Consider the following 23,129-nt stretch of genomic DNA (forward strand, 5'->3'; position numbering starts at 1 on the left):
ATAATTTTCATGGAATTGTGGCCCCACCCATTCAGCATGGTTCTTGATTAGTTTTCTAGAGCCCTATATAAAAGCTCAGAGAGAAGAACCTCAGAGCAAATGAGAGTGACATTTTGAAGAGCAGCTGCAGCTAAGAGAGGACAAAACACCCCAAGAGCAACATTTTGGAGAACACCATTTTGAAACGCCACCTGGGAGCAAGCGGACACCAGCCATGTGCCTTCTGAAGTAACAGAGGTTTTCCGGACGCCAATGGCCATCCTCCAGTGAAGGTACCCGATTGCTGATATGTTACCTTGGACACTTTATGGCCTTCGGACTGTAACTTTGTAACCAGATAAACTCCCTTTATAAAAGCAAATCCAGTTCTGGTATTTTTGAATAATGGCAGCATTAGCAAACAAGAACATACTTCTAGGAATTTGTTTTAAGGAATGATTTGATAAGAGAAGAAAGCAAATTTATGGTGGCACAGAGGTATATATCCCTATTCTTTAATATTAAGGTATAAATGACCCAATGTTCAATGAAACAACCAGTTTGCAAAACAGCCAATATAGCCCAATCCCATCAAAGTAAAATTATATTGAGTATGAACAATGTCATATTTGTAATAAAATAAATGCCATTTTTCTTTGAAAAAAAAGGAGAAAACAATGTGGTGGTTTGGAGCTATGTATCCCAGAAAAACATGTTCTTAAACTTATCCATTCCTGTATGGATGTGACTCTTGTAAATAAGACCTTTGGATGAGGTTACTTCAATTAGAGTGTGGCTCAGCTTAATCAGGATGAGTCTTAATCCTATGTAAGGTCACAGAGAGGGAGAAAGTGACAGGGGGCAGCCAGAAGCTGGAAGTCAATGGAACCAAGAAGCCTGGAGAAGCTACCACATGCATTGCCATGTGACGGAAAATCCAAGGATTCAGGATCGCTGGCAGCCAGCCCAGAACACCACGGTCTTCTGGGAGACAGCACTGTCTTGATGAAACCTTGATTTTGGACTTCTCCTAGCCTCAAAACCAGGAGCCAATAAATTCTCATATTTAAGCCAACCCATTGCATGGTATTTGGTTTAACAGCCAGGAAACTAAGACACTTAATAAGCATCTTTGTACATACATATTTATCTGCTAGGCTAGGCCTCATGAGACTAGAAACTGCCTGTTTTTACTTGCCATTTGAAGTGAATTGAATTGTGTTCCCCACAAAAATGAGTTGAGGTTCTAACCCCTGGTACCTGTGCATGTGACTTTATTTGGACATAGGTCTTTGCAGATGCAATCAAGTCAAGATGAGGTTATAGCATATGAGGGTGACCCCTAAGTCTAGTGTCCCTATAAGGAGAGAGAGAGATTTGGAGACAGACACAGAGAGAAGAAGGATATGATATGATGGAGGCAGAGATTGAAGTGTCACAGCTACCAGCCAAGAAACACCAAAGATTGCCGGCAACCACCAGAAGCTAGGAAGAAACAAGGAAGGATTCTTCCCTAGAGCCTTCAGAGGGAGCACAGCTCTGCTGACACCTTGATTTTGGACTCCTAATCTACAGAACTAAGAGACAATAAATTTCTATTGCTTTAAGTCACCCAATTTGTGGTAATTTGTTATTTCTTTGCATACAGGAGGCACTCTGCCAACTGTTGCTGAATAATTTGATGAACACAATACTTTTATTTCTTAATGGTAAATTCTCAGAAGTAGATTTATTGGGTAAATTAGAGGGTGAACACACACACACACACACACACACACACACACACACACGCTGCCAAACTACTTTCTAGAGAATGGTTTCAGGTACACTCCACCAATAGTGTATGACAGTGCTGGTTTCATGATTAAATTCTGTTTATCACTGTTTATCTCTGAGAATTAGCAGCTGCAGAAAGAATCCCACCCTTAGATCCTGTTCAGCCTCTCTCCTGTCTCCCTACACAAAACTCTTCTTACCAGCTACAGCCTGATCCTCTAATCACCCACAACTGGGAAGAAGTTAGACCAAGAGGTCCTATGGGGCATCTCCTTGCACATAGGAAGCTCTATAGATGAACTCTAATGATTTTTACTATTAATTGAGGCACTTACAGTGTGTCAAGGGCTTTACATGTATCATTTATTTTTAACAATGCAATCCAAGATAATGGCATTATTATTTAAAAGAGACGACAAAGATATTTTGAGTCTTGTCATACACCTTGAGAACAGTGTAGCCAGAATCTGAATCAAGCAGCCTGACTCCAGCACGCCTCCAAAAGTGATCCTCTTTATCAACAGGTGATACTGATCTTTTAGATACCTAGTGTTCTGTTTAATTGTTGAAAACTTCCCAGTGGAGAAGATTTCTTTGCCTTCTTTACCCATGCATTCCAATGCAGGACAGCTTTAGGGATCAAGAAGTTCTTTCTGAGGTTTACTCTGAATCTCTTGAGGTCACTGTGGGATTTCTGTGTGTCCATACTTCTGTGGCAATGGAGAACCAGCCTTTTGGCACTATTGTTTATAATATCCTTGATCATTTCACTTAGAATCTTGGATCTAGCCCTCTGAGCCCAGAAGAAAAATCAACTTATTAAATAATACACACATGTGCCCAGTTATCACCAAGATAGATGTATATAGGGAGAACTTACACTAATTTCCTTATAAACTAAGCTAACTCCACTGCCTGCATATCAAATTGCTTAAATGTTGTACGCTATTGTGAGTTGTTTCACTCTTACCCCAAACAAATCTGGAATGACTCAACCAAGTCTCCAGTTGGTTGGAGATTTTAGGACTGAAGAGATGAGCTGGCCATCATGCTTGCTTAGAAGTCCCTGCAATAACTACAGTTAGAAATGTGGGGGAGTTTTCCACCATGTTCATCAGCCAGCAAGATAACCAGAGTATGAAAAATTCTGGTTTATGAGATTGCTGTGGGGTGGTTAGAAGGATGGATGTTATCATATCAAATGTTCTCTCTGTTTTCAAACCTTGTATTCAAGGCTACTTATTTATGTTTTTGTACCACAAAGGACAATTTGGCACTGAGAGATTCTCCTCTTATTTCTGATGTGAAGAGAATAATGAGGCCAAAGTTATCGACTTAAATGGAAGAAGACTAAGACAGTTTGTAGAAATCAGGCAGTGGAAGAGTGTCCCAATAATACCTTAGTTTCTTTAACTTAAATAAACTGGAAATTTAGAAATTATCTAGTTCAACATCCACATGTTAGAGAAGGGAAACCAAGGCCTAAATCTGAAAAGTGATATACCCAGAATCAAATAGTTCTTATTCCCAGCTATTACATGTCCTTTTCACTAAACAAGATTTATGTCAGTGCAGTAAGACAATAGGCACGAAATATTCACTGCTCACTAATGGCAACTACAGTGATGTACTCAATTGCTCCAATCTGGAGATTCAGGAATTGCTCTAATGAACTTGTAAAAAGGAAAAGGGTAATACATATTTAAATGGGTATGGGTATTGCGGTGACGGTGGTGGTTATTTTGGGGTTGTAATAAATTCTTTTAGAATATGAGAAGTCTAAGGGGGTAGTTTGTTTCCCTAACCCTTTTATTTTAAAAGATAAGGATGATCTGGGGGCAAGATGGCGGACTGGTGAGCTGTATGTTTTAGTTACTCCTCCAGGAAAGTAGGTAGAAAGCCAGGAACTGCGTGGACTGGACACCACAGCGCAATCTGACTTTGGGCATACTTCATACAACACTCATGAAAACGTGGAACTGCTGAGATCAGCGAAATCTGTTAAGTTTTTGTGGCCAGGGGACCCGCACCCCTCCCTGCCAGGCTCAGTCCCGTGGGAGGAGGGGCTGTCAGCTCCGGGAAGGAGAAGGGAGAACTGCAGTGGCAGCCCTTATCAGAAACTCATTCTACTGATCCAAACTCCAACCGTAGATAGACTGAGACCAGACACCAGAGAATCTGAGAGCAGCCAGCCCAGCAGAGAGGAGACAGGCATAGAAAAAAACAACAGGAAAAACTCCAAAATAAAAGCGGAGGATTTTTGGAGTTCTGGTGAACATAGAAAGGGGAAGGGCAGAGCTCACGCCCGGAGGCTCATATGCAAATCCCGCAGAAAAGCTGATCTCTCTGCCCTGTGGACCTTTCCTTAATGGCCCTAATCGCTTTGTCTCTTAGTATTTCAATAACCCATTAGATCTCTGAGGAGGGCACTTTTTTTTAATCCTTTTTTCTTTTTCTAAAACAATTACTCTAAGAAGCCCAATACAGAAAGCTTCAAAGACTTGCAATTTGGGCAGGTCAAGACAAGAGCAGAACTAAGAGAGCTCTGAGACAAAAGGCAATAATCCAGTGGCTGAGAAAATTCACTAAACACCACAACTTCCCAAGAAAAGGGGGGTGTCTGCCCACAGCCATCATCCTGGTGGACAGGAAACACTCCTGCCCGTCGCCAGCCCCATAGCCCAGAGCTGCCCCAGACAACCCAGTGTGACGGAAGGGCTTCAAATAACAGGCACACACCACAAAACTGGGCGTGGACATTAGCCTTCCCTGCAACCTCAGCTGATTGTCCCAGAGTTGGGAAGGTGGAGCAGTGGGAATTAACAAAGCCCCATTCAGCCATCATTTCATCAGACTGGGAGCCTCCCTACACAGCCCAGCAGCCCAGAACTGCCCTGGGGGGACGGCACTCACCTGTGACATAGCACAGTCATCCCTCAACAGAGGACCCGGGGTGCACAGCCTGGAAGAGGGGCCCACTTGCAAGTCTCAGGAGCCATACGCCAATACCAAAGACTTGTGGGTCAGTGGCAGAGACAAACTGTGGCAGGACTGAACTGAAGGATTAGACTATTGCAGCAGCTTTAAAACTCTAGGATCACCAGGGAGACTTGATTGTTAGAGCCACCCCCCGTCCCTGACTGCCCAGAAACACGCCCCATATACAGGGCAGGCAACACCAACTACACACGCAAGCTTGGTACACCAATTGGACCCCACAAGACTCACTCCCCCACTCACCACAAAGGCTAAGCAGGGGAGAACTGGCTTGTGGAGAACAGGTGGCTTGTGGACGCCACCTGCTGGTTAGTTAGAGAAAGTGTACTCCACGAAGCTGTAGATCTGATAACTTAGAGATAAGGACTTCAATTGGTCTACAGATCCTAAAAGAATCCTATCAAGTTCAGCAAATGCCACGAGGCCAAAAACAACAGAAAATTATAAAGCACATGAAAAAACCAGACGATATGGATAACCCAAGCCCAAGCACCCAAATCAAAAGATCAGAAGAGACACAGCACATAGAGCAGCTACTCAAAGAACTAAAGATGAACAATGAGACCATAGTACAGGATACAAAGGAGATCAAGAAGACCCTAGAAGAGCATAAAGAAGACATTGCAAGACTAAATAAAAAAATGGATGATCTTATGGAAATTAAAGAAACTGTTGACCAAATTAAAAAGATTCTGGACACTCATAGTACAAGACTAGAGGAAGTTGAACAACGAATCAGTGACCTGGAAGATGGCAGAATGGAAAATGAAAGCATAAAAGAAAGAATGGGGAAAAAAATTGAAAAAATCGAAATGGACCTCAGGGATATGATAGATAATATGAAACGTCCGAATATAAGACTCATTGGTGTTCCAGAAGGGGAAGAAAAGGGTAAAGGTCTAGGAAGAGTATTCAAAGAAATTGTTGGGGAAAACTTCCCAAATCTTCTAAACAACATAAATACACAAATCATAAATGCGCAGCGAACTCCAAATAGAATAAATCCAAATAAACACACTCCGAGACATATTCTGATCACACTGTCAAACACGGAAGAGAAGGAGCAAGTTCTGAAAGCAGCAAGAGAAAAGCAATTCACCACATACAAAGGAAACAGCATAAGACTAAGTAGTGACTACTCAGCAGCCACCATGGAGGCAAGAAGGCAGTGGCACGATATATTTAAAATTCTGAGTGAGAAAAATTTCCAGCCAAGAATACTTTATCCAGCAAAGCTCTCCTTCAAATTTGAGGGAGAGCTTAAATTTTTCACAGACAAACAAATGCTGAGAGAATTTGCTAACAAGAGACCTGCCCTACTGGAGATACTAAAGGGAGCCCTACAGACCGAGAAACAAAGAAAGGACAGAGAAATTTGGAGAAAGGTTCAGTACTAAAAAGATTCGGTATGGGTACAATAAAGGATATTAATAGAGAGAGGGGAAAAATATGACAAACATAAACCAAAGGATAAGATGGCTGATTCAAGAAATGCCTTCACGGTTATAACGTTGAATGTAAATGGATTAAACTCCCCAATTAAAAGATATAGATTCGCAGAATGGATCAAAAAAAGTGAACCATCAATATGTTGCATACAAGAGACTCATCTTAGACACAGGGACACAAAGAAACTGAAAGTGAAAGGATGGAAAAAAATATTTCATGCAAGCTACAGCCAAAAGAAAGCAGGTGTAGCAATATTAATCTCAGATAAAATAGACTTTAAATGCAGGGATGTTTTGACAGACAAAGAAGGCCACTACATACTAATAAAAGGGGCAATTCAACAAGAAGAAATAACAATTGTAAATGTCTATGCACCCAATCAAGGTTCCACAAAATACATGAGAGAAACACTGGCAAAACTAAAGGAAGCAATTGATGTTTCCACAATGATTGTGGGAGACTTCAACACATCACTCTCTCCTATAGATAGATCAACCAGACAGAAGACCAATAATGAAATCGAAAACCTAAACAATCTGATAAATGAATTAGATTTAACAGACATATACAGGACATTACATCCCACATCACCAGGATACACATACTTTTCTAGTGCTCACGGAACTTTCTCCAGAATAGATCATATGCTGGGACATAAAACAAGCCTCAATAAATTTAAAAAGATTGAAATTATTCAAAGCACATTCTCTGACCACAATGGAATACAATTAGAAGTCAATAACCATCAGAGACTTAGAAAATTCACAAATACCTGGAGGTTAAACAACACACTCCTAAACAATCAGTGGGTTAAAGAAGAAATAGCAAGAGAAATTGCTAAATATATAGAGACGAATGAAAATGAGAACACAACATACCAAAACCTATGGGATGCAGCAAAAGCAGTGCTAAGGGGGAAATTTATAGCACTAAACGCATATATTAAAAAGGAAGAAAGAGCCAAAATCAAAGAACTAATGGATCAACTGAAGAAGCTAGAAAATGAACAGCAAACCAATCCTAAACCGAGTAGAAGAAAAGAAATAACAAGGATAAAGCAGAAATAAATGACATAGAGAACAAAAAAACAATAGAGAGGATAAATATCACCAAAAGTTGGTTCTTTGAGAAGATCAACAAGATTGACAAGCCCCTAGCTGGACTGACAAAATCAAAAAGAGAGAAGACCCATATAAACAAAATAATGAATGAAAAAGGTGCCATAACTGCAGATCCTGAAGAAATTAAAAAAATTATAAGAGGATACTATGAACAACTGTATGGCAACAAACTGGATAATGTAGAGGAAATGGACAATTTCCTGGAAACATATGAACAACCTAGACTGACCAGAGAAGAAACAGAAGACCTCAACCAACCCATCACAAGCAAAGAGATCCAATCAGTCATCAAAAATCTTCCCACAAATAAATGCCCAGGGCCAGATGGCTTCACAGGGGAATTCCACCAAACTTTCCAGAAAGAACTGATACCAGTCTTACTCAAACTCTTTCAAAACATTGAAGAAAATGGAACACTACCTAACTCATTTTATGAAGCTAACATCAATCTAATACCAAAACCATGCAAAGATGCTACAAAAAAGGATAACTACCAGCCAATCTCCCTAATGAATATAGATGCAAAAATCCTCAACAAAATACTTGCAAATCGAATCCAAAGACACATTAAAAAAATCATACACCATGACCAAGTGGGGTTCATTCCAGGCATGCAAGGATGGTTCAACATAAGAAAATCAATCAATGTATTACAACACATTAAGAAGTCAAAAGGGAAAAATCAATTGATCATCTCAATGGATGCTGAAAAAGCATTTGACAAAATCCAACATTCGTTTTTGATAAAAACACTTCAAAAGGTAGGAATTGAAGGAAACTTCCTCAACATGATAAAGAGCATATATGAAAAACCCACAGCCAGCATAGTACTCAATGGTGAGAGACTGAAAGCCTTCCCTCTAAGATCAGGAACAAGACAAGGATGCCCACTGTCACCACTGTTATTCAACATTGTGCTGGAAGTGCTAGCCAGGGCAATCCGGCAAGACAAAGAAATAAAAGGCATCCAAATTGGAAAAGAAGAAGTAAAACTGTCATTGTTTGCAGATGATATGATCTTATATCTAGAAAACCCTGAGAAATCGACGATACAGCTACTAGAGCTAATAAACAAATTTAGCAAAGTAGCGGGATACAAGATTAATGCACATAAGTCAGTAATGTTTCTATATGCTAGAAATGAACAAACTGAAGAGACAATCAAGAAAAAGATACCATTTTCAATAGCAACTAAAAAAATCAAGTACCTAGGAATCAACTTAACCAAAGATGTAAAAGACCTATACAAAGAAAACTACATAACTCTACTAAAAGAAATAGAAGGGGACCTTAAAAGATGGAAAAATATTCCATGTTCATGGATAGGAAGGCTAAATGTCATTAAGATGTCAATTCTACCCAAACTCATCTACAGATTCAATGCAATCCCAATCAAAATTCCAACAACCTACTTTGCAGACTTGGAAAAGCTAGTTATCAAATTTATTTGGAAAGGGAAGATGCCTCGAATTGCTAAAGACACCCTAAAAAAGAAAAACGAAGTGGGAGGACTTACACTCCCTGACTTTGAAGCTTATTATAAAGCCACAGTTGCCAAAACAGCATGGTACTGGCACAAAGATAGACATATAGATCAATGGAATCGAATTGAGAATTCAGAGATAGACCCTCAGATCTATGGCCGACTGATCTTTGATAAGGCCCCCAAAGTCACTGAACTGAGTCATAATGGTCTTTTCAACAAATGGGGCTGGGAGAGTTGGATATCCATATCCAAAAGAATGAAAGAGGACCCCTACCTCACCCCCTACACAAAAATTAACTCGAAATGGACCAAAGATCTCAATATAAAAGAAAGTACCATAAGACTCCTAGAAGATAATGTAGGAAAACATCTTCAAGACCTTGTATTAGGCGGCCACTTCCTAGACTTTACACCCAAAGCACAAGCAACAAAAGAGAAAATAGATAAATGGGAACTCCTCAAGCTTAGAAGTTTCTGCACCTCAAAGGAATTTCTCAAAAAGGTAAAGAGGCAGCCAACTCAATGGGAAAAAATTTTTGGAAACCATGTATCTGACAAAAGACTGATATCTTGCATATACAAAGAAATCCTACAACTCAATGACAATAGTACAGACAGCCCAATTATAAAATGGGCAAAAGATATGAAAAGACAGTTCTCTGAAGAGGAAATACAAATGGCCAAGAAACACATGAAAAAGTGTTCAGCTTCACTAGCTATTAGAGAGATGCAAATTAAGACCACAATGAGATACCATCTAACACCGGTTAGAATGGCTGCCATTAAACAAACAGGAAACTACAAATGCTGGAGGGGATGTGGAGAAATTGGAACTCTTATTCATTGTTGGTGGGACTGTATAATGGTTCAGCCACTCTGGAAGTCAGTCTGGCAGTTCCTTAGAAAACTAGATATAGAGTTACCATTCGATCCAGCGATTGCACTTCTCGGTATATACCCGGAAGGTCGGAAAGCAGTGACATGAACAGATATCTGCACTCCAATGTTCATAGCAGCATTATTCACAATTGCCAAGAGATGGAAACAACCCAAATGTCCTTCAACAGATGAGTGGATAAATAAAATGTGGTATATACACACGATGGAATACTACACGGCAGTAAGAAGGAATGATCTCGTGAAACATATGACAACATGGATGAACCTTCAAGACATAATGCTGAGCGAAATAAGCCAGGCACAAAAAGAGAAATATTATATGCTACCACTAATGTGAACTTTGAAAAATGTAAAACAAATGGTCTATAATGTAGAATGCAGGGGAACTAGCAATAGAGAGCAATTAAGGAAGGGGGAACAATAATCCAAGAAGGACAGATAAGCTATTTAACGTTCTGGGGATGCCCAGGAATGACTATGGTCTGTTAATTTCTGATAGATATAGTAGGAACAAGTTCACAGAAATGTTGCTATATTAGGTAACTTTCTTGGGGTAAAGTAGGAACATGTTGGAAGTTAAGCAGTTATCTTAGGTTTGTTGTCTTTTTCTTACTCCCTTGTTATGGTCTCTTTGAAATGTTCTTTTATTGTATGTTTGGTTTCTTTTTAACTTTTTTTTCATACAGTTGATTTAAAAAAGAAGGGAAAGTTAAAAAAAAAAAAAAAGAAAAACAAGGAAAAAAAGATGTAGTGTCCCCTTGAGGAGCCTGTGGAGAATGCAGGGGTATTGGCCTACCCCACCTCGATGGTTGCTAACATGACCACAGACATAGGGGACTGGTGGTTTGATGGCTTGAGCCCTCTACCATAGGTTTTACCCTTGGGAAGATGGTTGCTGCAAAGGAGAGGCTAGGCCTCCCTATAATTGTGCCTAACAGCCTCCTCCCGAATGCTTCTTTGTTGCTCAGATGTGGCCCTCTCTCTCTAGCTAAGCCAACTTGAAAGGTGAAATCACTGCCCTCCCCCCTACGTAGGATCAGACACCCAGGGGAGTGAATCTCCCTGGCAACGTGGAATATGACTCCCGGGGAGGAATGTAGACCTGGCATCGTGGGACGGAGAACATCTTCTTGACCAAAAGTGGGATGTGAAAGGAAATGAAATAAGCTTCAGTAGCAGAGAGAATCCAAAAGGAGCCGAGAGGTCACTCTGGTGGGCACTCTTACGCACACTTTAGACAACCCTTTTTAGGTTCTAAAGAATTGGGGTAGCTGGTGGTGGATACCTGAAACTATCAAACTACAACCCAGAACCCATGAATCTTGAAGACAGCTGTATAAAAATGTAGCTTATGAGGGGTGACAATGGGATTGGGAAAGCCATAAGGACCACACTGCACTTTGTCTAGTTTATGGATGGATGAGTAGAAAAATAGGGGAAGGAAACAAACAGACAAAGGTACCCAGTGTTCTTTTTTCCTTGAATTGCTCTTTTTCACTCTAATTATTATTCTTGTTATTTTTGTGTGTGTGCTAATGAAGGTGTCAGGGATTGATGTAGGTGATGAATGTACAACTATGTAATGGTACTGTGAACGATCGAAAGTTTGATTTGTTTTGTATGACTGCGTGGTATGTGAATATATCTCAATAAAAAAAAAAAAAAGATAAGGACATTTCCCCAGTGATAGAAACAATACAGGAATTAATGTTGAACAGTTTTTAAGATCACTCTGGATAGGATAAATTTTAGTTCAAATATTGTCTCTTGTTACTTACCCGGCTGTGCAAACTATGCCACAGAATAGAAAAATGGGAACAAAATGATACTTATATTGTGGTAGTTGTAAGTATAAGAAGGAAGGTAGTGTTCTTTGCACAGTGCCTGGCTAATTCAAAGTGCTCAATAAATGGGAGTTATTAAAAAAGAAACTAGGAGACACTAATCTAAAATTCAAGCAATACAGAATGGTATAAACCAGATTTAACTGTGGCTCAGAATAATGCTCAAAAACTTTAAAGGAAAAAAAAAATCCAACACTCGAGAATGTAAAATTCACAATGTCTTTCATCCAATGAAAAATCACCATGTGTGCCAAGAAGCAGGAATATAATGAGGAGAAAAATCAATCAATAAAAACGACCCATAAATGATGCATGATAGAATTAATAGACAATGACATTAAAGCAGCTATTATAACTATTCTCCATTTGTTCCAGAAAGTACTGGAAAGTATGAGGATATTAGGAAAGACATGGAAGATATAATACAGAGCCAAATCAAAATATCTACATGTGAAAGGTAAAGATAAACATAAAGATGGAACAGAAGAGATACCTCAGAAGAAGACCCTCACATGTATGGTCAATTAATTTTCTTTTAATTTATTTTATTGAGATATATTCACATACCATGCAGTCATACAAAACAAAGTGTACATTTGATTGTTCACAGTACCATTACATAGTTGTACGTTCATCACCAAAATCAATCCCTGACACCTTCATTACCACATACACAAAAATAACAAGAATAATAATTAAAGTTAAAAAGAGCAATTAAAGTAAAAAAGAACACTGGGTGCCTTTGTTTGTTTGTTTGTTTGTTTCCTTCCCCCATTTTTCTACTCATCCATCCATAAACTAGACAAGGGGGAGTGTGGTCCTTATGGCTTTCCCTATCCCATTGCCACCCCTCATAAGCTACATTTTTATACAATCGTCTTCAAGGTTCATGGGTTCTTGGTTGTAGTTTGATAGTTTCAGGTATCTATCGCCAGCTACCCCAATTCATTAGAACCTAAAAAGGGTTGTCTCTATTGTGCTTAAAAGTGCCCACCAGAGTGACCTTTTGGCTCCTTTTGGAATCTCTCTGCCACTGTAGCTTATTTCATTTCCTTTCACATCCCCCTTTTGGTCAAGAAGATGTTCTCCATCCCACGATGCTGGGTCTACATTCCTCCCCAGGAGTCATATTCCACGTTACCAGGGAGATTCACTCCCCTGGGTGTCTGATCCCGTGTAGGGGGGGAGGGCAGTGATTTCACCTGCCAAGTTGGCTTAGCTAGAGAGATAGGGCCACATCTGAGCAACAAAGAGGCATTTGGGAGGAGGCTCTTAGGCATAATTATAGGGAGGCCTAGCCTCTCCTTTGCAGCAACAGTCTTCCCAAGGGCAAGTCCTGTGGCAGAGGGCTCAACCCATGAAACCACCAGTCCTCTATGTCTGTGGGCATGTTAGCAACCATCTAGGTGGGGCAGGCCAATAGCCCTGCATTCTCCACAAGCCCCTCAATGGGGCTCTGCATATTTTTTTCATTACTTTTTTTTTTCTTTTTTTAATTAACTCTTTTTTTTTAAATCAACTACATACAAAAAAAATTTTTGAGGAAACATTTCAAACAAACCATAACAAGGGAGTAAGAAAAAGACAACTAACCTAAGATAACTACTTTACTTCCAACATGTTCCTACTCTACCTCAAGAAAGTAACCTAATATAGCAACATTTCTGTGAACTTGTCCCTACTATACCCACCAGAAATTAACAGATCATAGTCATTCCTGGGCATTCCCGGAATGTTAAATTTACCCATGATAGCTTATCTGTTCTTATTGTGTTATCATTACCCCTTGTTTAATTGCTCTCTATCACTAGTTCCCCTACATTCTACATCATAAACCATTTGTTTTACATTTTTCAATGTTCATATTAGTGGTAGCATATAATATTTGTGCTATGTCACAGGTGATCACTGTCCCCCCAGGGTGATTCTGGGCTGCAGGGCTGTGTAGGGATGTTCCCAGTCTGCTGAAAGGATGGCTGAATGGGATGTGTTGATTCACACTGCTCCACCTTCCCAACTCTGGGACGACCAGCTGAGGATGTGAGGAAGGCTAATGTCCACACCTGATTTTGTGGTGTGTACATGTGCTGTTGGAAACACTTCCCATCACACTGGGTTGTCTGGGGCAGCTCTGGGCTGTGGAGCTGGTAATGGGCAGGAGTGTTTCCTGTCCACCGGGAGGATGGCTGTGAGGGGACGCTCCCCGTTGCTTGGGAAGTTGTGGTGTTTATTGAATTTTCTCAGCCACTGGACTTACTGCCTTGTGTCTCAGAGCTCTCTATGTTCTGCTCTTGTCTTGACCTGCCCAAATTGCAAGTCTTTGAGGCTTTCAGTGTTGGGCTTCTTAGAGTAATTGTTTTAGAAAAAGAGAAAAAAAAAAAAAAAAAAAAAAAAGGGAAAGCCCTCCTTGCAGATCTAATGGGCTATTGAAATGCTAAGAGACAAGGAGATTAGGGCCATTAAAGAATACTCTAGGGAGCAGAGAAACCGGTTTTTCAAAGAAACTCGCCCTCTGGATTTGCATATGAGCCTGACTCTGCCTGAGTTCTGCCCTTCCCCATTCTATGTTCACCAGAATTCCAAAAATTCCCTGCTTTTATTTTTGGGTTTTCCTTGCTGTTTTTGCTATCCCTATTTCCTCTCTGCCGGGCTGGCTGCTCCCAGATTCTCCAGTGTCTGGTCTCAGTCTATCTATGCTTGGAGTTTGGATCAGTAGAATGAGTTTCTGATAAGGGCTGCCACTGCAGTTCTCCCTCCTCGTTCCCAGCACTGACAGCCCCTCCTCCCACGGGACTGAGCCTGGCAGGGAGGGGTGCGGGTCCCCTGGCCATGAAAACTTACAGATTTCGCTGACCTCAGCAGTTCCACGTGGTCATGAGTGTTGTATGAAGTATGCTCAAAGTCAAATTGCTCTGCGGTGTCCAGTCCACGCAGTTCCTGGCTTTCTACCTACTGCCCTGGAGGAGTAACTAAAACATACACCTCATCACTCCGCCATCTTGCCCCGCCCTTCTGGTCAGATAATTTTTAACAGAGGTGCCAAGGTGATTCAATTGGCATCATGGGAATGGGGTGAGGAGGTGGGGTTAGATGGGTGGAGAGAGAGAATCTTTTTAACAAATGGTGCCAAGAATGAACCTTGCCTCTTTGTCCCATATATAAAAAACAACCCATAATGGATCCTAAAAGTAAGAATTGAAAATTTTTAAACTTCTAAAATATGACTTAGGGAAAATTCTTAGTAACCTTGGGTTTGGCAAAGTTTTCCTGACTAGGACACAAAAAACATAAACTATAAAAGAAAAATTGTGGAGCAACTGGCACTCTCAGTCACTGTTTGTAGGAACTGTGTAGTGTAGAATTTGGCCTTGTTCAAAGAAAAGTTCTGGCCTATGCCGTTGCCTCCAGGGAGGTAATCTCTGAGATTAGAATGTTCAGCTAATAGGAGTGTCTTTGTTTCAGGCAGTCTTATATGGAGACTGTGCATTCTAATTTTGTAGTTGGTTTAAAGTCTTAATGGTTGGGGTCAGAGAAGTGAGATTCTCTAGAACTGTCCCGACACACTGAAATATGTGGATTGAGAAGGATGAGAGGGCGGGTTTGATGAAACTTTGATTCTGCAGTGGCCTCATGTTTACCCTTGGTATGGAACTGCAGCTATGCTGTGATCAGAGACTGGAGGTAGAAGTTACCAATGGAATTTAGAAACAGAGGATCCAGTTTCCTGGGAGTGGGTTCACTGGATGCATAAGGGAATGCAAAGTAACAAAGTAACAAGAAAAAGACAAATATATGATTCTTTGGTTATTGTTATCTGTAATAGCTAAAATTAAAGTAAAAGAGATTATTGGGGCAGATCCTGATGCTGGACCAAGCTTGGATTCTGTCCCATTGGAGTTTTAGACGCTAGCCTCAGGGTCACTTCCAATGAGAAAAATTCTGCTGAAACAACAAATAGCAAAGAAAGTTAGACTGATTCATAAGAGAATGGGGAAAAACAAAATGAGTATTGACATACTTGCCCCAGTAGAATGAAAATCTTAAAATGCTTATTAAGAAATGGGATGACTAAAGTGGACATTGATGAACTCTAAACAAAGGCCTTAGAAGCTGGGTGGATCATGGGGAGCCCCAGCTGGTCCCCAACATTGAAGTCCCCTAAGCAAGACGAAAATGGATGGGGATGGAGAACAGATTGTTTTGGACTTCTTGACAGGAGAGCCCCATGCACTGTGTTCCAAACCTGTTGATGAAATTCTAACTGGGCTATAGTTAGATTGAGAAGACAGGGGAATGTAAGTGTTGACAGGATTAAAATGAAAAGTTTGGATGAAAATTGGAATGTTTGAACAGGCATTATATGAAGTGGTTGTGTCTCATTTACCTGAATGTATTAAAGGAATGGATATTACACCTGACTGGAAAACACTTCCTCTACCTGGTTTTGTTCTGCCTTCTGCCAATATTGATTGGATATGCTAACTGGGAACCAGTAAGATTGCCCAAGCCCACGCAGGTCATTAATTTGTTGCACAATAGCCCTGTGTGGAGCGCAGACTGGAGTTTATGTCAAGAGCCAGTGACTGCCACCTAGGGATGACCTCTGGGATTTTGGATGAGAAAATTTCCATTTGACAGGCAATTACTACCAGCTTGCCATGGACATTAATTGAAACTTCCCTAGGGTGAAGGAAAATAAAACAATTTTGGAATCTGAAATGCCCATAATGTCTTGAGTGATGTCAGAGAAATGTTGTAATTGGGAGGGTAGTGCTCAGAAGAGTTCCATAATAAAATGGAAATGGTTTATATAGAACATGCTACCAGGAGAATGCAAGGAGAGACACATGGGCAGGAAGACTCTTTTCTTGTAGAGCCAAAGTTAGAACCACTTGAAGAGCTGCTACATCCTATTGTCACTTGGGTGGTGCCTTGTCAACAGCTCTTGTAAATAGCTGCTTGGCTTGTGGAAGGCAGTTCTAAAGTGACTGGATAGCATCCTGTTTGGAAGGCCTCCACTCTGAAGAAGGTAAAAAAAAAAATCAACTTGATGGACTGAACTGCATTCTGTTTGCCCCTATGTTTGGGTTTTTACTGACTTGTGGGCAGTGGCTAATTGCTTGGCTATCTGGTCAGGTAGATGGGCAATGGAACTCTGGTTTATTAAAAGGATGCATGTATGTATATGGCCCTATGGAAATCACTATGAGAATTGAAAGGTTACGTTAGGGTAGGACTGTCAATGACTATTAGGTGAATCCCCTTCCAGGATCAGAATGTGGTCAGAGCCAGCAAATGGATATCCTGGAGTAGCTGCCTGAGGTGGCCACCTGGGTCCAGGAAATAAATGGACATTGCGGGGGCGCTGAATGTAGACATATTCCTCTTTCACCTTCTAATGCAGAAAATGCCAACAGGAACTGTTCTGTCTGCCAAACAGAGAGACAGAGACTGCATATGGCTATGGGGCAGATTCCTCAAGTGGAAGGTCCTGCACAAAGCTGGCAAGTTGGACTGATACTGATAGCCCCAGAAGGGTAAAAATGGTTGGGTAAAAATGGGTCCTGACAGGAACAGATACTCTGGACTGAGCTTTGCTCCCCTGGTGGTAGATGCAAATGCTTAAGGTACTTTAAAAGAACCAGAACAGATTTTGCACCAATTTGGACCCCCAAGTCACATTTCTTCAGATCAAGAAACACTTTACAGCCTATCAGGTCCAACAATGGGCAAAGATACATCATCATCAGAGTAATGGTTTGATAGAGAACTGGAATGGGCAATTGAAATAATTGCTGCCTAAAAGGTGGGGAGATAAAGGCTTGAAGGGCTGGTTTACATGCCTCCATGAGTGTGTGTTCACACTGCATAGGCGGGAGGCCAACAGAGGGCCCCACTAGATAGATTCCTTCACTTTTCTGGGGAATCTGGGGAAGGGGAGAGAATGTTGGTATGCTTAGACAATTCTTCCTACAGGGGAGGATGCTTGTATGACCATATATTTTTTTCTCCCCCACCTCCGACATCACTTCAAATTACTTTTTTCCTACCTTTTGCAGTGATCTCAGGACCAGGACTGCAATTGTGGATATCAGAAGCAGAGATGATCCCTAAGCAAGAAATTGTAACTATACCTTTGTTTCCATTTGCTAAAGCTGACAAAATGCAATGTACCACAAATGGGCTGGCTTTTAACAATGAGAATTTATTAGTTTACAAACTTACAGTTCTAAGGCCATGAAAATGTCCAAATTTAGGCATCATCAAGACAATATGTACTTGAAGACAGGCTGCCAGTGATCTCGGAATCCTCTGTCACGTGGCAAGGGGCACATGGTGGAATCTCCTGCTCTCTCCCTTCTCTTCCTGATTTCATTGCTTCCAGCTTTTGGCTTCTAGCTTCAGTGGCTCCCCTTCTGTTTCTGTGGCTTTCTCTCTCATCTTCTGTACTGTTTCTCTGAATTTCATCCTCTTATAAAGGACTCCGGTAAGAGGATTAAGACCCACTTGGGGCAGGCCTCAAATGAAAAAACCTAATCAAAAGTTCCTACCCACAATAGGTCTACACCCACAGGAATGGATTAGCTTTCAGAACATGATCTTCTAGGGGTACATAACAGTTTCAAACTACCACGCCTTTTTACTTTCGCATCAGAATTCCTAGGGGCCTGTTTTGGTTTGCTAAAGCTGCTGAAATGCAATATTCCAGAAATGGATTGGTTTTTACAATGCGGGTTAATTATTTCACAAATTTATAGTTCTAATGCCATGACAATGTGCCAATTAAGACATCAAGAATAAGATACCTTCTCTAAGGAAAGGCTGATGGCATCGGGTTTTCTCTGTCACATGGGAAGGCACATGACGATGTCTGCTTGTCCTCCTGGGTTCTGGTTTCAAAATTGCTTTCTCCAAAATGTCTCTGGGCTTCTGTATCTCTTAGCTTCTCCCGGGGGCCAACTCTGGATTACATATTTCAGCTTCTCTCCAAAATGTCTCTCTCAGCTTTTCCAAGCTCTCTCTCTCTCCATGAGCTCTCTTAAAGGACTCCAGTAAAGGATTAAGACCCACCTTGAATGGGTGGGGTCACATCTCCATGGAAACAATCTAATCAAAAGGTCCCACCCACAAAGGTGGGTTAAAAGAACATGGCCTTTTATGGGGTACATAACAGATCCAAAGCAGCACAGAGCCTGATGTGTGGATTCCAGCTTCACCTTGTCTGACAAAATTGGGGTTGACAGTGAATGCTGCTGTATTGCTTAGTGATACAGATAGTCCACTAGTTCAGCACCTACGGACCCCTGCCACATATGAATGGAAGTAGACTGAGGGAGAGGCACATAGTAGATAGTAGACTAGTATAGCTGTCAGCAATCTGTACCAACACAGTGGCTGAACCTAGTATCCAAAGATAAGAAAATTTGGATATAAATGGAGAGAAGGAGGAATGATAACTGAAGGTAAAGGAATGAGTAAATGGGCTATGTAATGAGGGTAATCCAATATGGCACTGCTGTCTTAAAAGAGGCTCAGAGCAAAAGATGATATTGTCTCTTGGCTCAATGATATCCGATGCCTGAAAAGGTGTAACCTTATGTTGCTGAGACTATCTCTACTTTTGGAACCTGACAAGATCAAATGGAAGCTTGCAAATCTGAGTGGTATTGTCCTGGGAGATAGTTTAGTCATACAATATGATGATGGATTGGATTAGTTGTTAATGATTGAATGGGACTTCAGTAAGGTGCCAGGATCTTTATACTCTTAAAAGTGCAGTAGGAAGCACAGAGCAACTAGATCGGGCTAAGGTTAGATGATATTTGACCAGGGTCTTAAAAAATGAATAGGAATTTGCCAAACAATAATAAAAGAACTACTATTTCCTGGACTTCTACTAGGACCTAAGTTTTGTTCTCTGTACATTTATTTACTCTTTTTCCCCAGCCTAGTGAGCTTGGAAACACAGAGATCTAAAACCTTGCCTAAATCACACAGGTTGCTATGACTGTATTATTTCCCTGAGAGGAGCATTTCGTGCAAGAGAACAACCTATAAGATGCAGTGAGTTACAGAAGGGCAGAGCACATTTGAGGAAGATGAGGAGTTTGGGGAGTGTGAAGCACAGTGGGTGAGGGGAGAGGGTGCACGGATGCACCACAGGCTAGGTTGCGGCCCCTGGAGGAAGGCATCACACACCATGCCATGAATTTGTTTTCCTTTCATGGGCAACGTCAGTCGTTGGGTTACAACCTGGGGAACTGGACCAGGTCCCGATTGATCTCAGCAACTGACCGGCAACCTGGAAGAACAAAGCAGTTAAAAAGCTCATTTCTCTAACACCAGAAACACACCCCATCACGCATATGGGGCAATCCAATGTGAATCAAGCCTGACTTGATCTTTGTTGTCTCTCTGATGAAAGATTATGTGTACATAAGGAATACTGATTACATTTGGAAATCATTTTATGAGTCTGTGCTCATGTCTTCTACTAACTCGACCACGTCAAAATGACAGGGTAAAAATGTAAAAACACTGTTTAGCATTTGTTATCAACTAATGTGTGCTTTAGACACACCACCTTTATCTCAGTCCTGATAAGGCTCAGGGCTGTGGAAAGTATCTGTCATAAGACTGAGGGATAGCTTAAGAGGTGGGATGAATGTTCCATATAGCAACTGCCTTCTAAGGAAAAATTCTGTTAAAGGAAAATACCTTATTTTGTTGAGAATCTTAAGGAATGTGAAATTTTAGGACTGTAACTGAGATTGAACATGGGGATTGAAGAAAATAAGTCCAGATAACAGGAAAAAGAGAAGGGAGAAAGAGGAGCCGGAAAGATGATATGATAAGGGGCTGAGACTGGGGTCAAGTAGACAGTGAAAAATCCCTAGTAATAAGAAGGCTGGAAGAATTTAATAACAGGGATATGCAATGTTAACTTGAAGTTCTTCATGGCGTGGTGCGTGATGCCTTCCTCCAGGGGGGAGGTACCCCTTCACCTCTCAAAACATAACCTTAACAAAATGTATTACAAAAATATAACTAACAAAAGGATCTTTTTCTATAAATGGAAATGGAGGAAAGGGTTGCGTTTCATGCTTGAATTGACGGGAGTGGCCAGTAGCAACAGGTATGGGACAAGGAAATAATCTGTAAATTGAACTAAGCAGAGGCAGGAATGTAGAGCTCAAGGTGACTGTTTCCTGGTCCCCAGAATTGACAATGATTCTGAGAAGAGCTTAGCACTTTCACAGGGCAGAGAGTGGTGGGGATTCAAAGCAGGCAGACGTACCCAAGGGGCATGGAGATGCCGGCTGACAATTTTTGGTTACATTTTGCAGTAAAAATGATAGTTAGACTACGTAAAAATGTCTGGATACTTGCATCAAAGTGTTACGATTTCACTTTGAGACAACTTGATATATTCCCTCACATATAAACTCCAGTTTTATTTGTGTCCTGCTTATCAGTGTAAGCTCTCATCATATTGATTTCTGGGTTCTTTGCTATACTGGAGACACTGGCTGGCACTTACTGGGGACACAGTAAAAACTTGTTGAGAGAATGCACAAATACAACTTATTTCCATTTTTTCATTATTGTCGGTTATGGGTATATTTACACTAAATGCTTTGTCTAATTTAAAGTTAAGTGGGAAACTCAAAACAAGAAAAATTTAAAAAGATTCATATTCTTTACCAATTCTCTCTTCTCTCCTTATTATTGACGAGACCTTGGTGAGATCTTTGAAGCGCAGTGTTGAAAAGATTTATATGTGAATTTTTTCATTTTTCAAGACAAATTATGATTTTAGCCTCCCTACAAAGGCAATTTTGGCAACTGGTTTAGCAGTTAGTGAAACATTGCTTATTTACTTGTTTGTTTTTTCCCCACAGTTGCTAAAATGAGGTTCTCCTCCTAGGCTCTGATCTCACAGGTTCATAAGAGAAAAATATCACAAATTGCAAGGGGAATTAAGAGAGTCATGTTTACTGATCACCTCCTATGAGCAGGGTTTTAAGTCTGGTATTTTACATGCATTTTGCAAGGAAGGGTTAAGTAGTGACATAACTTCTTGGGTTTCACACCCTGGTTTTGTGTTTTAGTGAGTTCCCCAGAAAGCACAGCCCCACTTGAGCCTCCTTGTCCCTCAGGGGTCTGGGGATATGACTGTTACATGGAGGATGCTGAGGAATGGATTTCCTCTCCTTTTCCTCTTCCTTCCTGATCCCTCTTTTCTGCCCTTGGTTTGGTTGAAATTACTCATTTATCTATAAATATAAAGCAATACATTCTCATTGTAAAAAAAAGTTGGGAGAAAGAAGAGTACAAAAATCAGGGATAAAAGCACCCTAATCCTGTTTTTCTTTCTTTTTTTTTCATGCCCCTTTAAAAATGGGTGTTCCCCACTCTATCTCAGAAAAAGATTTGTTAGTAGTCAATTTATACCTCGGGGTTCTTAAGTGTCAGCTGCTGGTGGAATAAAAAGCTTTGTTTTTATGAATTTCCTCTACAGGCTTCTATAAAAAAGTTCAGGCATCATTTCACAAGGATAGGAGAGAATTTTGGGGGTGCATTAGAAGCCTCGTAGCCTTCTGGAACCCACAAAACCCCTAGGTCTTTCCATCCTTCTCCATCCCCCTCTTCCAAATCCCCAGAAAACAGACACCAATATGATAGGTGTTCACTCTTGGAAGGGAGTGTTCCGTAAGGGAGCTGTTCCATGAGAGGGGCTTGGTGACATTGGGTCATTCATTGTCTTCTCTTCATAGACTTTGAATAGTGTGGGTATTGTTTGAAGCTGATGGTCCTGAATCTGGAAGCCTTGATCCATCTTTGTTCCTATTAATCTGTTCAATGGAATAAGGCTGGTGCTAGCGTTAATGTGGACCTAAGTTTTCTAGCTTGGTCTGCTTGTCTTAGTTTCCCAGGGCTGTCATAATAAAGTACCATCAACTGGGTGATTAAAAGAAATAGAAATGTATTGTCTCATAGTTCTCAAATCTACAAATCCAAAATCAAGGTGTTGGAAAGATCATTCTCCCCCTGAAGTTTGTAGGGAAGGTTCTGTTCCATGCCTCTCTCCTGGATTCTGGCAGTGGCCAGCAATCCTTGGGTTCCTGGGTGTTCCCTGGCTCATGGCATAACTGCCTCCAGCATTGCATGGTCATCTTCTCTCTCTCTGTCTGTGTGTGTGTCCAAATTTCTTCTTATAAGGACTTCTGTCATATCAAATTAAGGGCCCACTCTACTCCAGTATGACCTCATGTTAACTTAAATGGTTCCCTTGCAATAACCCTATTCCAAATAAGATCACATTCACAGGTATCAGTGGTTAGGACCTCAACGTGTCTTTTTGGGGGACACAATTCAAACCACGACACTCTTTAAGACTAAAAAGTTGATTTTGCTGCCTCAATGGATGTGGTATGTTGAATTAAATACCCAAATTTAGACATGTTCTTAATCTTAATCCACTTCCCTGTATGTGTGAAACTCTTGAAGAGGCTGTTTTTTAGCTAAGGTGTGGTCCAATTGAATGAGGGTGGGTCTCAATCCAGGTTATTGGAG

General features: G+C 40.8%; 1 protein-coding gene across 4 annotated transcripts in view; it reads right to left on the reverse strand.

Moving 5' to 3' along the window:
- Positions 1-18,605: 18,605 nt before the first annotated feature.
- The window catches only part of HAO2 (hydroxyacid oxidase 2), a 30,917-nt gene continuing 26,393 nt past the window's right edge, over positions 18,606-23,129 (reverse strand). For 2 of the 4 annotated variants that reach the window (XM_037826251.1, XM_037826254.1), the window contains one exon: positions 18,606-19,854. In XM_037826251.1, the coding sequence (XP_037682179.1) occupies positions 19,799-19,854 (56 nt within the window). In that variant the 3' untranslated portion in view covers positions 18,606-19,798. Of the gene's footprint in view, positions 19,855-19,918; positions 21,830-21,905; positions 22,409-23,129 lie in introns of those variants that run through there. The other 2 variants (XM_037826252.1, XM_037826253.1) reach the window with 2 other exon arrangements.

This window comes from Choloepus didactylus, chromosome 2 (assembly GCF_015220235.1).
Source record: "Choloepus didactylus isolate mChoDid1 chromosome 2, mChoDid1.pri, whole genome shotgun sequence".
NCBI lineage: Eukaryota > Metazoa > Chordata > Mammalia > Pilosa > Megalonychidae > Choloepus > Choloepus didactylus.